General features: G+C 42.3%; 1 protein-coding gene across 3 annotated transcripts in view; it reads left to right on the top strand.

The window, feature by feature from the left end:
• The window catches only part of ZNF557 (zinc finger protein 557), a 106,473-nt gene extending 99,303 nt beyond the window's left edge, over positions 1 to 7,170 (top strand). For all 3 annotated transcript variants that reach the window (XM_049642434.1, XM_049642435.1, XM_049642436.1), the window contains exons 5-7: positions 1,432 to 1,527; positions 2,036 to 2,118; positions 3,469 to 7,170. In XM_049642434.1, coding sequence (XP_049498391.1) covers positions 1,432 to 1,527; positions 2,036 to 2,118; positions 3,469 to 4,245 — 956 coding nt within the window. In that variant the 3' untranslated portion in view covers positions 4,246 to 7,170. The remainder of the gene's footprint in view (positions 1 to 1,431; positions 1,528 to 2,035; positions 2,119 to 3,468) is intronic.
• Positions 7,171 to 16,259: the final 9,089 nt, after the last annotated feature.

Raw genomic sequence — 16,259 nt, 5'->3', positions numbered from 1 at the left:
TCTACGTTTGGAATGTCCTGGCAATTCTGTAAATCAGAGATTCCCGCATCCCCATGGTTTGTTGTTGTCACTTGTTGTAGTTGGTGTTGTTTGGTGACATTTTCTGAACGAATTTTGTTATGTCTGTATTTGCCATGTGTGGCCACTGCAATCTCTATTTTGTTAGGCTAATGATCAGTTAGTGTTTTATCAGAGATTTCCTTAAATTCCTGGAACCCCAAACTCCCAGTCTTTGCACACGGTCTCTGTGTATGTAGGAGCATGCCTTTAAAAACCAATCAGGTTACAACCTGGCCTTAGCCTTCACTTCCTGCTTGTACAAAACCTGAAGGCCAGTCAAAGGTGAAGGTTTACTACCTTTTCAGATGTTTTCTGAGCATACACCCAACCCTGGGTATGCACATGGCCTTCCACATTCCTAGGACTACATGGGAGCATTTCAAAGCCCCTTTCCCCCAAAGTATCTTGTTCCCTACTTTTCCTCTGAGACTTTCTGGTTAGTCTTATTCAGCAATTTTCCTTTGCCCCAGGCAGCAGTAGCTAATACATTTAAATGTATTCGGCACATGCCCCAGCCCTCCACCCCCATAGCACTTTAACTCCGGGAGAGTTTGGAGTTAGTCAAAATAAAAGCAAGCCCTCTGAGCCAGTCCTTCTGGGAGCCACCAGGAAGGTCCAAATAGACAACCAAAGTTCTCTCAAAATAACATTTGTCCTGGTCTTCCTTCCACTAGTACTAGGAGCACAGCTTATTGTCTTTAAGGTGGCTGCTGAGGGGGGAAGCAGATGGGGCGATGGTCAGCTCAGAGGCCACAGGGCTCTCTTACAGATTCAGCCATGTTGTCTTAATTAAGCATTCTCCTCATTGCTGGAAGCTTTTGATAACTTTCCAGAGTTCCATCAAAGTTAATTCAAACAGTTTTTACCCCTTTATTTGCTACTTTTTGTGGAGTTCCCTACCCCACCATTTTTGCTGGCATCACCTCGCAGAAGTCTTCCTTAAGCACCTTCATGTTCCTAGGTCTATGCTAAGAGTTAGGCATACAGTGGTGAACCAGATAGAGTGGTCCCTACCGTTGCGGAGCTTACAGTCTAATGCCTTCCCTATGAACTAAAGATATATTCCCGGCCCTAACTTTATATTCTCTGTGCATGAAAGCTTTGGGGCTCTTAAATCTGTATTTCAGCTTGGGCATTAGCCTCTGGGACTCATTATTCCCCCAGACACCCTGGATATTGACTGAGGATGCTTAATTTGTTTTTTCACTATGAAAGAGGAGTTACTCTATTTATTAGAATTTAGGGATCATTACCCCAGTGTTCCTAAAGCTGCACCTGCTTATCCTCAGAAGTATGGGCTTCAGTTCCATGGTGGGGCTCATTTTCCCCTGGAGAGTCCCCCTTCATACTGTGTCTTTCCTTTATGTGTAGGAAATCAAGTTGGTAAGCCTGGTGTGGTCTCCAGATTGGAGCAAAAAGGTAAAGTGGTGACAGAGGAGACTGGAATTCTCCCAGGCAGCTTTCCAGGTGAGCACCAGCTGGATTATGAGTCCTCATGAGGATCATCTCTGGCCTGTGGCTTGGGAATTTGGAGTATTACGTTAGGAAATGCCAATCAGGGAGCTTTGGAAAATCACCCCCCCCCTTTTTTTTCTGACAAGATCCAAAGCCTTTGGGATAAGCCTCCTTGTGCACCTTCTTTGCTTCCTCTTTAATTCTCTTTTCATCACGTCACACCTTAGCCTCAGAGGAAGAACAAAAGCACGTCTATTTTCCTTATTACATGTAAGTGTCACGTGAGATCCTTGTTCAGTCCCTTCCCACTTTACATTCCTGACAATTCCTTCCTCTGTCAGCATCAGTCTCAACCTTCCTAGAGTCTTTTTTTTTTTAATACCTACAATGTTTATACCTGTGACTCTTTCATTGCAAACCTTCTGAAAAACCCTAATCCCTTAGGGTCTGCCTTCACTAATATATGCATTTTATCTATTATTTTCTCCACAGACTGAAATTTCTTTTCAATTTGTTTCAGATTTGGAGACTCTACTTAGAGCCAAAGGGTTAACTTCTAAGCAGCATGTTTTCAGACAAGAGCAACACAAAGGTGTAAAAATGGTAAGACTGCTGGGGTGCCTGGGTGGCTCAGTCGGTTAAGCATCCAACACTTGATTTAGGCTCAGGTCATGATCTCACGGTTCATGAGTTTGAGCCCCACAATGGGCTCTGCTCTGTCAGTGTGGAGCCTGCTTGGGGTTTTCTCTCTCTCCTTCTCTCTATGGTCCTCCCCTGCTTGTACTCTCTCTCTCAAAATACATAAATAACTTTTTTTTAAATGGTAAGATTGCCGATTTTCCACAGTAGGAAAATGCCATAAATTAGAAAAACTACAAAGTTCCCAAGAGAGTCATTCTCTAAAGAAAAAGTGGTGCCTCTGGAGAAATACCATGAAACTATTGTGAATTTGGAGAAAAATATAAGTTATCTCCACAATTATTTCTTCCTTGAGCATCTCTCTGTTTCCATAAATGTGACTCAGATATTGAGGTTTCAAACATAAGCTGGTATTAAGCCTATCAGAAAAATGCTCTCTGAATATGATAAGGCACCACAGCCATGTTTTTTAGCTTCTAATCACTCAAACTACCAGGAACGCTATACAAATACTCAAAGTAACAAAAACACCAATTATAATAATGTTATATATGACTGAATTGCTGGGAGAGAGAATTCCTACAATAGTCTTGAATATTTAAAATATTACAGGGGTGCCTGGGTGGCTCAGTCGGTTAAGCGTCTGACTTCAGCTCAGGTCATGATCTTGCAGTTTGTGAGTTCGAGCCCCACGTCAGGCTCTGTGCTGACAGCTCAGAGCCTGGAGCCTGCTTAGGTTTCAGTGACTCCCTCTCTCTCTGCCCCTCCCCTGCTCACACACTGTCTCTCTCTCTCTGCCTCTCAAAAAAATAAATAAGCACTAAAAAAACATTACAAATTATGGGTGCCTGGGTGGCTCAGTTGGTTGAGCATCCAGCTTCAGCTCAGGTCATGATCTCATGGTTTGTGAGATCAAGCCCCGCATCGAGCTCACTGATGACAGCACAGAGCCCTCTTCAGATCCTCTGTCTCCCTTTCTCTCTCTCTGCTGCTCTCTCACTCACACTCTGTCTCTCAAAAACAAATAAACATTAAAAGTAATAAAAAAATAAAATAAAATAAAATATTACAAATTAGGGGCACCTGGGTGGCTCAGGCAGTTAAGCATCAGACTCTGGATTTCGGCTCAGGTCATGATTTCACAGTTTATGAGTTTGAGCCCTGCATCGGGCTCTGCTGACAGCACAGAGCCTGCTTAGGATCCTCTCTCTCCCTCTCTGCCCCTCCCCCATTTGTTCTCTGTCTCAAAATAAATAAACAAAACTTTAAAAAATAAAATAATACAAGTTATAGTTATCATTCGTCTCTTAACAGGAAAGAAATCATCTCGGAGTGAAAGTCAATGAATGTAATCAGTGCTTTAAAGTCTTCAGCACAAAATCTAACCTCACTCAGCACAAGAGAATTCATACTGGAGAAAAACCCTATGACTGTAATCAGTGTGGCAAGTCCTTCAGCAGTAGATCCTACCTGACCATTCACAAGAGGATACACAATGGGGAGAAGCCCTATGAATGCACGGACTGTGGCAAAGCCTTCAATGATCCCTCATCCCTGAGGCTGCACGTGAGAATTCACACTGGAGAAAAACCCTACGAATGTAATCAGTGTTTCCATGTCTTCCGCACTAGGTGTATCCTCAAAAGGCACAAGGGAGTTCATACCGGGGAGAATCATTATGAGTGTAAGCAGTGTGGGAAGGCCTTCAGCACAAGGTCCTCCCTTACTGTGCATCACAGAATTCATACGGGGGAGAAACCCTATGAGTGCCATGACTGTGGGAAAGCCTTTAGGAAGAGCTCACATCTGACACAGCATGTGAGAACTCATACTGGAGAAAAACCCTATGAGTGTGATCAGTGTGGAAAATCCTTCAGCAGTAGCTTTTCTCTTACTGTGCACAAGAGAATACATAATGGAGAGAAACCTTATGAATGTAGTGACTGTGGGAAAGCATTTAACAATCTCTCGTCTGTTAAGAAACATGTGAGAACTCACACTGGAGAGAAACCCTACAAATGTAGTCATTGCGGAAAATCTTTCACCACTAACTCTTACCTTTCTGTGCACAAGAGAATTCATAATAGGTAGATAGGAATGCAGTGACTATGGGAAAGAATCCATTGATTTCTCAACCTCAGACATCTTGGCAATTCATACTGGATGCAGAAATTATCTTTGCATAACAAATTAACCCCAAAGCGTAGTCCTTTAAAGCAACAAACCTTTATTATCTCACAATTTATGTAGGTCAGGAGTTCAGAAATGAATTAGCTACGTAATTCTAATTCTAGCTCCCTCATGAGGTTGCAATCAATGTGCCAACTAGAACTACCATCATCTGAAGTCTTTAGGAATGAAGGGTCCACTTTGAAGGTTGATTATTCACATGCCTGACAAACTAGTGCCAGTTGTTGGCATGGGACCTGCAGTCCCTCGCCATGTAGGCCTCTCCACAGTGATGAGTGTCTTTACAATATGGCAGCAGGTTCTCTCCAAATAAAGTGATCCAAAAGAGCCAATGCAGAAGCCATAATGTCTTTTATGACCTAGTCTCAGAAGGATATATTGTCTCTTCATCTATATTGTGTTGGTCACCTGGACCAATCCTGACTCGATGTGGGAGGGAACTACACAAGGTATGCATAAAAGGAGACAGAAACTACTGGGGACCATTTTGGAGCCTGGCCATGACTCAGTGAGGGAAAGCCTTCAGCAGGCCCTCCTTCTAATCTAATCAACATGGAATAATATTCAATAGCCCACATGTTAACTAACTGTGGAGAGAAGCCTTATCAAGTGCAGCCTATGTGGTAAAACTCTCACAGAAAAAAAATTATCTACTGGGGAGCAACAGGAGGAATGCATTGGCTAAAGGGAAGCCTGTCATGATATCTCCAGTGAATCACAATTATCAAAATAGTATGACAATTCACACTAAGGGAAAGCCCTAGGAATATCACAAAATGGAAACCTCTTCAGAAGACACACACCCTTTGAGGCGTGCATAAGGAATCACACTGTAGAGGAGCACTGTGTATAAGAAACACGGAATGGAAACCATTGGTACCCTACTCTTCCCTCTCTGTGCCTAGAGAGGTTAATGGGCTATATCCTTGGGCTCATTTGCCTTTGGGCTTCTGTTTGGGTTGGTCAGTGGAGAGCCCAGGTAGGAGATCAGAGGGATGGAGGAGAATGAATACATACCACACCATTTCCCCACAAGAGAACTGGGATCTGGGTGCTATCCTGGGCCTCTTCTCAGCCCATGTAGTGCAGCCTTCTCCCCTCTTCCCACTATGCTCCAAAACTTCAATAATCACTCCCTCCTCTTTCCTCTTCTTCCTTGTTCTTCTTCCAGTCACTGAATATGCACTATTACCTTTTGGTTTCCCTGCATCCTGCCTGCAATTGTTCTGGTATAGTGATACACCAAGGTACTAAGAGTATAATGAATGGTCTTTACCATTTCCTACAAGGCCCCAAACAATCAGGATCCACTGTAGATCTGACCCCCCCCCCTTCCACCAGTCCGGTTTACTTCCTATACTCTAGTCACACTTGTCTTGCTGTAGCCCCATCACCCCAGCACAGTTCAATATCAGGGTCTCTGTACTACCTAGACTAATATTCCCAACGTAGCTACGTAGCTCACTCTTTCAGTTCACTTAGGTTTCTGCCAAAATGTCTCCTGACTGAAAGGCTTTCATTCCCACTCCATATATAATGAGCAAGTCACCAATTCCCACATTTCTATCTTTATTAGGAGTTCTTTATCTCAGTAGCACTTATTATCATCTGACTTTCTATATATACTTCTTTATTTGACTAATACTTATTCCCCATCCCAACCCTCACTAAATTATAAACACCATGAAAGCAAGGACTGTGCATTTGATTCATCACCGCAGATCCTGTGCCACAAGCCATGCCTGGTACAAAGGCAGTGTTCTGTTCTATTGCATAGAGATTAAGAGTATGGACTCTGGAGAGAGACCATTTGAGGTCAAGTCTAGACCTTACCACTTAATTGCCTGGTTACCTCAGACAAGTAACAAACATTTTGTGCCCAAGTTTTTTTCATTTGTAAGATGGAAACAATGAGAGTGCTTTATAAACTTGTACTGAGGATCCAATTAGTTAAAATATGTAAGCACTTGAGAGACTGCCTGGTATATAGGAAACACTATATATGTATCTCGTTTTTTATTGTGAATTAAACTTAATTGAGAATTATACCAAGCAAAACAAGCCGGACACAGAAGAGTAAATACTGTATGATTCTATTTATACAGATTTCTAGAACAGGCAGAATCTAATCTGTGAGGGGGTTTGGGGGGAAGAAGAGTGGTTGCATCTAAATTTGAGGCGGGGAGGTGAGGCAGTAGCTGGGATTGACTGGGAAAGGACAACCAGGAACTTTACAGGTTGAGAAAAATATTCTATGTCTTGGCAGGAGTATAAGTTACACAGATATATGCATTTGTCAAAATGCATTGAACTGTACACTTAAGATTTGTACATTGCATTGCATGTAAATTATACCTCAATTTTAATCAAACTCAATTTGCTAAGTGAAAAAGACAAAAAGCCACATGTATGATTCCATTGAATGACATTCTGGAAAAGACATGACTGTAGGGAAGGACAACAAATCAGGAGTTACTAGGGGTAAGAGGTGGAAATAGGATTACTACAAAGACACAGCACAAGGGAATTTGGAAATTTTGGAACTACCCAATAGCATGACTGTGTTGATGGCTACAAATATCTCTGTATTTTTCAAAACATTACATTACATGTGGAACATTACAGCACAAAGAGTGAATATTATTATAGGTTAGAACAAAATATAATCACTAGGTAGCAGAGGGAACACAAAATGGCATGCAGACTATGATGAATGCAGCTCACTGTATTACAAATGAATAACCAAACAACACTGAAGGGTGTGGAGAGGAAATCTAACTTACTTAGGAAAAATATATTTTGACCTGATACTATAAGACTAAAAGCAAAAATAACTGTACACAAATTCTGTACTAGAGTTAATAAATTTGTTTCTCTCAAGGGTACGGGTTAGCAATTCTGAGACCGCTTTATATATATACTAAAGTTGGACAACTAAGTATATATATTATAGGTCATTAAAGATCATTAAAGCCAGTTTCTCATGGTCACTGCCAAAGATAGTACAAGCAAGGAAAGAGAAAGGCTAGAATGGACCTTGTGGTAATGAATTCAAATTGGAGGTACAGCACCTAGATCTTGGGTTTTCTTTCTTTTAACTTAAATTTGAATTCGTTAATATACAGTGGAATATTGGTTTTAGAAGTAGAATTCAGTGATTCATCACTTACATATAACACTCGGTGCTCATCACAAGTGCCCTCCTCAATACCCATCACCCATCCAGCCCATCTCCTACCCGCCTCCCTCCATCAACCCTCAGTTTGTTCTCTATCATTAAGAGTCTTATGGTTTGTTTCCCTTTCTTCTCTTTTCCCTCCCTTCACATGTGTTCATCTATTTTGATTCTTAAATTCCACATATGAGTGAAATCATTTATTCGTCATTTTCTGATTGACTTATTTTACTTCGCATAACACATTCCAGCTCGATCCACATCATTACAAACGATGGCTGAATAATACTCCACTACAAACACACACACACACACACACACACACACACACACACCACCTTCTGTATCCATTCTTCAGTTGATGGACATTTTGACTCTCTCCATAGTTTGGCTATAGTTGATAATGCTACTATAAACACTGGGGTACATATACCCCATTCAAATCTGTATTTTTTGTATCCTTTGGGTAAATACCTAATAGTGAAATTGCTGGAGTGTAGGGTAGTGCTAGTTTTAGTTTTTTTGAGGAACCTCCACACTGTTTTCCAGAGTGACTGCACCAGTTTGCATCTCACCAGCAATGCAAGAGGGTTCCCCTTTCTCTGCATCCTCGCCAACACCTGTTGTTCCTCATGTTGTTAATTTTAGCCATTCTGACAGCTGTGAGGTGGCATCTCATCACGGTTTTGATTTGTTTTTCCCCGATGATGAGTGATGTTGAGCATCTTTTATGTGTCTGTTAGCATCTGGATGTCTTTGGAAAAGTGTCTATTCGTGTCTTCTGCCCATTTCTTAACTGGGTTGTTTGGTTTTGGGTGTTGAGTTTGATAAGTTCTTTATAGATTTTGTATACTAATCCTTTATCAGATATGTTGTTTGCAAATATCTTCTCCCATTCCACAGGCTTCCTTTAGAACAGATCAGTGAAACTAAGAGCTGGTTCTTTGAAAGAATAAACAAAATTGATAAACCCTTAGCTAGACTCATCAAAAAGAAAAGAGAAAGGAAGCAAATAGATAAAACCATGAGTGAAAGAGGAGAGATCACAACCAATACCATAGAAATATAAACAATTCGTAAGAGAATATTATGAAAAAGGAGACGCCAACATATACATATGTGCAACCTGGAAGACATGGACAAATTCCTAGAAACTCACAAACTACCAAAACTGAAACAGGAAGATGTAGAAAATCTGAAGAGACCCATAACTAGCAAAGAAATTGAATCAGTAATCAAAAATCTCCCAACAAACAAGAGTCCTGGGCCAGATGGCTTCCCATGGGAATTCTACCAGACATTTAAAAAAAGAGTTAATACCGGGGAGGAGCCAAGATGGCGGAACAGCATGGAAGTTGGTTTTTTGGTGTGTTTTTTTTTGCATCTCACATCCATGAAATCTGCCAGACCAACTCTAAACCATTCTGCACATCTAGAAAACTGACTCGAGGATTAACACAACAATCTGCACGACCTAAACCACAGAACTCACCAGGTACATGGCACAGAGAGATGAACTGGGGGAGAAAGAAGCCACAGAGGGCAGGGAACTGCTTTTGCTTGCAGAGAAGGGACGGAGATGGGGGGAGAATACGGGAAAAGCACCCCCACCCCCAAAGCAGCTGGAGAGAAAGTGGAAAAGTGGAAACAGCCGCAGGGGCTGAACTAAAAAGGGAGAAAGGAGAGGGTTTAAATGCCAATACGAATCTACAAACAGGGGGAGCGCAGAGTCTGAAACTCTCCAGTTCCATACCTGGGGGTGCTCTGGTGGGAAGGGCGAATCCCCAGGAGCAGAGTGGAGTCCGGGGGGCTTCGGGCCACACGGGGAGAGGCGGTTCCCCTGCTGGGAGGACAGCCGGTAGAGGCCGTGCGGCCCCCACACAGGCAAAGGTGCCGGCAGACCGGAGAACAGCCACATTCGCTGGTGCTGGAACAAGGGCGTTAAGGGGAAACCTGGTGCCAGACGCGTGTCGCGATTTTCCGTAATCTCTGAAACGCTGCTGCTACAGATCATGGGAGCTTTTTCCGGGGCGGGGTGGCGCCCAGCCGCAGTCTCTGGGCATCGGAGGCGGCACAGTCCCGCGAACGGTCCTGGGTGCCGCCGGCACCGGCCATTGCTCAGTGAGACCCTCCCCCAGAAGGTGTGAGCGGGACAAAACCGCAGCCCCTCAGAAGTGAGGGGTCGGGAAACAAAGCCGCATCTGCGATAAAACTCAGCAGGGAGGTGCCGCCTGCAACCTGATGGCTTGCTCACGGACAGGGAAAGAGCGGGGAGTGGATGGAAGCCGAAGACAAAGGACAGGCGGGCGATTGCTGCTCGGGAGACACAGAATTCCGCTACTAGAGCCTGGGTAGGTGCCATTTTTTCCACCCCTCCCGCGCATGCGCATACACACCTACGAGCGCCACAATTCACCCCAGTAAACTAAGCAGCGCCACCTAGTGGAGAACGGAGCCGTCACACCAAGCCCTGCCCAACAGGGCCAACCTCACTCTTCAGGAACCACACACAAGTCTCTCCACCTGCTTAGTCTACGGACTATAAAATGCTTCATAGTGACTTTTAGGAGAAAACGATGTAATTTCAATCATATTTTAGTCTGTTCACTGGTCCATCTATTCAGTTTTCTTTTTTTTTTCTTTTCGTTTCTTTTTTTTGAATACAGAAAGAAAAAATTTATTTTTATTTTCAATTTTTATTAAAATATTTTCTTGGGGCGCCTGGGTGGCGCAGTCGGTTAAGCGTCCGACTTCAGCCAGGTCACGATCTCGCGGTCCGTGAGTTCGAGCCCCGCGTCAGGCTCTGGGCTGATGGCTCGGAGCCTGGAGCCTGTTTCCGATTCTGTGTCTCCCTCTCTCTCTGCCCCTCCCCCGTTCATGCTCTGTCTCTCTCTCTGTCCCAAAATAAATAGAAAACGTTGAAAAAAAATTAAAAAAAAATATTTTCTTTATTTTTTCTACCATATTTTTTACTTTTTTGTAAATTTTCAAATTCTATTTTACTTCCATCATTTCATTTTATTCTATTTTATTGTATTCATTTTCTCAAATTTTCAAACATTTTCCTTTTTTATTTTCTCCCCTTTTTTCTCTAATCTATCAAGCACCTTTCAACAACCAGACCAAAACACACCTAGGATCTAGCATCATTTATTTGATTTGTGTGTGTGTGTGTGTTTTGTTTTTAATTTTTAATTTTAATTTGTTTTTACCTTAATTCTTTTTCTTTCTTCAAAATGGCAAAACGAAGGAATTCACCCCAAAAGAAAGAACAGGAAGAAATGACAGACAGGGAATTAATCAATACAGATACAAGCAAGATGTCTGAACCAGAATTTAGAATCACAATAATAAGAATACTAGCTGGGGGTGAAAATAGATTAGAATCCCTCTCTGTGGAGATAAAAGAAGTAAAAGCTAGTCAGGATGAAATAAAAAAAATTCTATAACTGAGCTGCAATCTCCAATGGATGCCACAGCAGCAAAGATAGATGAGGCAGAACAACAAATCAGTGATATAGAGGACAATCTTACGGAGAATAATGAAGCAGAAAAAAAGAGGGAAACTAAGGCAAAAGAGCACAATTTAAGATTCAGAGAAATCAGTGACTCATTAAAAAGGAACAACATCAGAATCATAGGGGTCCCAGAAGAAGAAGAGAGAGAAATAGGGATAGAAGGGTTATGTGAGCAAATCATACCGGAAAACTTTCCTAACCTGGGGAAAGACACAGATATCAAAATCCAGGAAGCACAGAGGACTCCCATAAGATTCAACAAAAACCGACCATCAGCAAGGCATATCATAGTCAAATTCACAAAATACTCAGGCACGGAAAGAATCATGAAAGCAGCAAGGGGGAAAAAAATGTCCTTAACCTACAAGGGAAGACAAATCAGGTTTGTAGCAGCCCTGTCCACAGAAACTTGGCAGGCCAGAAAGCAGTGGCGGGATATATTCAATGTGCTGAATTGGAAAAATATGGAGCCAAGAATTCTTTATCCAGCAAGGCTATCATTCGAAATAGCAGGAGAGATTAAAAGTTTCCCAGACAAACAAAAATTAAAGGAATTCATGACCACTACACGAGCCCTGCAAGAAATTTTAAGGGGGACTCTCTGAGGGGAGAAAAGACAAACAAAGAAAAAGAGTTAATACCTTTACTCTCAAACTGTTCCCCCCCCCCAAAAAAAAAAGAAAGAAATGGAAGGAAAGCTTCCAAACTCATTCTACGAAGCCAGCATTACCTTGATTCCAAAACTAGACAAAGGCCTCACTCAAAAGGAGAATTACAGGCCAATATCCCTGATGAACCTGGATGCAGAAATTCTCCACAAGATACTAGCAAATCAAATTCAAGTACATTAAAAGAATTGTTCACCATCATCAAGTAGGAGTTATTCGTGGGCTGGAGGACTGGTTCAATATTCACAAATCAATCAACATGGTAGATCTTGGTTTTTAAACACCGTTCTCAAAAATGGGGTGGGGGAAGGGTTGTAACCAGGGCTCCCTGGGAAAGTGGTTAATTCTAGGGCTAGGGCAGAGAAAATACAAAATGGTCATGGAATGTCTTGTGGTGCCATAAAGTAAGGAAAGCCTCAAAAAGTGCTGGGTGCATGTTGAAAGAACACAGGTGCTAACCTTAATGCTCTTTTAATGGAAAGGAAAGAGTCCCAGAAAAGTCCACAAAATCTGCCTAAAAATTTCCCTCAGGTCTTTGAATAACACCTAACCTGCACCTATGCAGAAGTCACTAGGAGGATTAGCAGAGAATAGCTACTGAAAGGTGAGGGTTTGCACGAAAAGTTTCAGAAGACACACATTCTAAGAACTGAAGGTTGGTTTTTGGACTTATCCATAGTGGAGTGACCTTGGGAAAAACCTGTTTTCAACCAATACCCTTGAAATTCCACACCATGATATGTATCATGCACTAAGAGGAAGAGTTACACCTTAGGAGTAAGTGAAAAATTGAAATAGACCTGCCCTTATAAAATTTAAAACCTACCCTTCATGGGATCAAGGTGATTAGCCCTATAACTGTCTGCCATTACAAAACTTAATAGTCAGAAGAATAATCAAGAGCATCTACAAAGTGTCATTAACAATATCCAGCAAACAATAAAAAATTACTAGACATGCAAAGAAATAGGAGAAGTTACAAATTGGGAAAATATAAATCAATAGAGGCTGATCCAGAAACAATCCAGGTACTGGAGTCAGCAGACAAGGACTGTTGTTTCAAAATAACTATGAAAAATACATTTTTAAAAAATGAAGGAAACATGGCCAAATTGTAGAAAATTGAAAGCAAACTGCAAAGCTTCAAAGCAGCCAAAGAAAAGGGCCACATTACTTTCAAGAGAGCAATAATAAGTCTAATAATGACTTTTTAAAGGAAACTACAGAAACAGAAAGACAGTAAATGACATCTAGACGGTTATGTTGAGGGGCACTTGGGTGGCTCGGTTGGTTAAGTGTCTGACTCTTGATTTCAGCTCAGGTCATGATCCCAGGGTCATGAGATTGATCTCTGCGTTGGGCTCCATGCTGGGCAAGGAACCTGCTTGGGATTCTCTCTGTCCCTCTCTCTGCCCCTCTCCCACTTGTCTCTCTCAAAATAATAATAATAAAAATAAACTTTAAAATAATAAAAATAAACTTCAATCATAAAAACAAATAGGTTTTAAAAAACTTCTCGGCCTAAAATTGTATAACTTGACAAAACGTTCCTCAAAAGTGGAGATGAAATGAAATGTTTTCCAACAGGGTTTTTTAAAGAGCTGAAAGAACTAATCACCAACAGAACTATACTGTTGACATAGTATAGACACACTAAAGTGAGTTCTTCAAGCTGAAGGGAAATTTTTCCATATGGAGACACATAACTCCAGGAATGCATGAAGACCAATAGGAAACATACATGTGAGTAAATATAAATGACTATTGACGTATTTTTTAAAATCAATACAGTTTTGTAACTTTCTTAGAAATTTAAATTTTTTTTCTAAATAAAAAGGTTTTAAAAAATGTTGAGCTGAGCCCCCCAAAACTAGAGATGAGAGAAGGCACAGCAAGTGATCCTTCAGTCTGTCCTCCAAGACTAGAGCTTATGGGACCCCCAGCAAGTGATGCTCACAGTCTGTGTCCAACAGTCAAGCTGACAGAAGTCCTAAGCAAGAGACTCCCAGCCTCCTCCAACACTAGAGACAGCAGAACCTCAAAGCGTAATCCCCAACCCACCCCTAAGCACAAACGATGAGGTCTGAACAAGCAACACCCCAAGTTAGAGATGATGGAAACTCCAACAAGCACCCCAGTCCCTTCCAATTCTAGAAATGACAGCAGGCCCAGAAGGGACTCCTTCAGCTTCCCTGCAACAGTAGAGAATGGGGAGCCCAATCCCAATGACCCACTCAGTCTATACCAACAAGACAGAGAAGGGGAGTCCCAGAAAGTGACTTGTGATAAGTGAAGCTATATCCAATGACCCCAAAACTAGAGACAATAGGATCTCCATCCGGTGACCCCTTCCCAGATCTCCATACAAGAAACAACAGGAATCAGTTCTCTGGTGTTGGGTTACCCTCAAGTTAACCCAACATCAGAGACCAGGGGAGCTTAGCAAATGACCTCCCATATCCCTCCAATATTAATGATGATAGAAACTCCAAATAGCAACCCTCAATGCCCTATACACTAGAGAAGAAAGGACACCCAGCAAATGCCACACCATTCTCATTCAGCACAGACTCCAGCCTACATCCCTTGTCTTCCCAAAATTAGATCTGAGTATCCCCAGCAGTGACACCCCAATATCCTCCCAAGACAAGCAATAACTAGAATCTCAACAGGTAACCCACCGGGTTCTCCAACATAAGTGACAAAAAGAATACTGTCTCTTTCCCTTGTCCTAAAATAAGAATTGACAGAAACATCGTTAAGCAACACCCTCAATGAAACAAGCAGCCACAAATTAAAAATTAATAAATGTATCTTCATTTTAAAAAGGCTGCATGGCGGGGCGCCTGGGTGGCTCAGTTGGTTAAGCGTCCGACTTTGGCTCAGGTCATGATCTCGTGGTCCGTGAGTTCGAGCCCCGCGTCGGGCTCTGTGCTGACCGCTCAGAGCCTGGAGCCTGTTTCAGATTCTGTGTCTCCCTCTCTCTGACCCTCCCCCGTTCATGCTCTGTCTCTCTCTGTCTCAAAAATAAATAAACATTAAAAAAAAATTAAAAAAAAAAAATAAAAAGGCTGCATGGCAAAGACAAAAGAGAGAGTTGTTGGAAACAACAAAAGAGAGGTATGTTGGAAACATACCACGATGGCTGATTTATTAATATTAAAGAATTCCTACCAAATAATAAGAAAAATATAAATATCCATTAGAGAGATGGGCACACGACTCACAGAAAATACAAATGGTTCTCATAAAAAAGAAAAATACAAAGGAAAATACCAAAATTCCTTTTTTCATTCATCAGAGTGAGAACTTTTTTTTAAATTTTTTTTTTTTACATTTATTTATTTTTTTGAGAGACATAGAGCACAAATTGGGGAGGGGCAGAGAAAAGGAGACACAGAATCCGAAGCAGGCTCCGGGCACCGAGTTGTCAGCACAGAGCCTGACGCCGGGCTCGAACTCACAAATCGCGAGCTCATGACCTGAGCCGAGGTCTGACGCTCAACCGACTGAGCCACCCAGGCGCCCCCCGCCCCCCGCCCGAGTGAGAACTTTAAGTTTAATAACATCATGTGATGGTCAGGGTGTGGGAAAGTGGCACTCCCATAACACACTAACAGGGAGGTGATTAATTAGCTGGTCATCTCCATGTGGACCTCTCCCCTGGCTGCCTGGGTACCCTCATGGCATGGCTCACGCTCTGTCACCAAGCTCCGCAGAGGGAAGTCCGTGTGAGGCTGAAGCAAGAAAGTAGCTGTCTGCGAGCCAGGAGGAGAGCTCTCCCCAGGATCTGAATCAGCCAGCATCTGGGTCGGGGACTCCCAGCCTCCAGAACTGTGAGAAATAAACCTCTATTGTTTAAACCACCCAGTCTGTGGCATTTTTTATAGTTTATTTTTTGAGAGAGAGAGAGAGAGCATGAGGGGTAGAGATAGAGGGAGAGAAATAGAGACTCCCAAGAGCAGGCTCCACACTGTCAGCAAAGAGCCGGATGTGGGGCTCGAACTCATGAACCGTGAGATCATGACCTGAGCCGAAATCGAGAGTCAGACACTTCACCTACTGAGTCACCCAGCACCCCTGCGGCATTTTGTTATGATGGCCTGAAGAGACTAATACACTCCCTATCCACTTGTCCTCTATTTTGCTTCTAGCACAGATCATTTCTAACACACCATATAGTTTTATTTTCTCATAGTTGGAAATGTAATTAAGAGATTAGAAACAGAACAACACAATAAGCAAGTAGAATGAAGGTAATAATAAAGAGCATAAAGCAACAAAATTTAAAACAAAGATGTCACATAGAGGATTAACAATGATGAAAGTTGACTCTGAAAAACAGATAATGAAATTGACAAACTGCTGGGGCGCCTGGGTGGCTCAGGCCATTGAGCATCTGACTCTTGGTTTCAGTTCAGGTCACCATCTCATGGTTCATGAGTTCGAGCCCCACGTGGGGCTCCAAACTGACAGTGCGGAGCCTGCTTGGGATTCTCTGCGTCCCTCCCTTTTTGCTCCTCCTCCCCTACCCCTGCGCACATGCACGCACCT

Source organism: Panthera uncia, chromosome A2, assembly GCF_023721935.1.
Source record: "Panthera uncia isolate 11264 chromosome A2, Puncia_PCG_1.0, whole genome shotgun sequence".
Taxonomy (NCBI): Eukaryota; Metazoa; Chordata; class Mammalia; order Carnivora; family Felidae; genus Panthera; species Panthera uncia.
The sequence above is the reverse complement of the archived record's forward strand: the minus strand, read 5'-3'. Positions and strand labels throughout refer to the sequence as shown.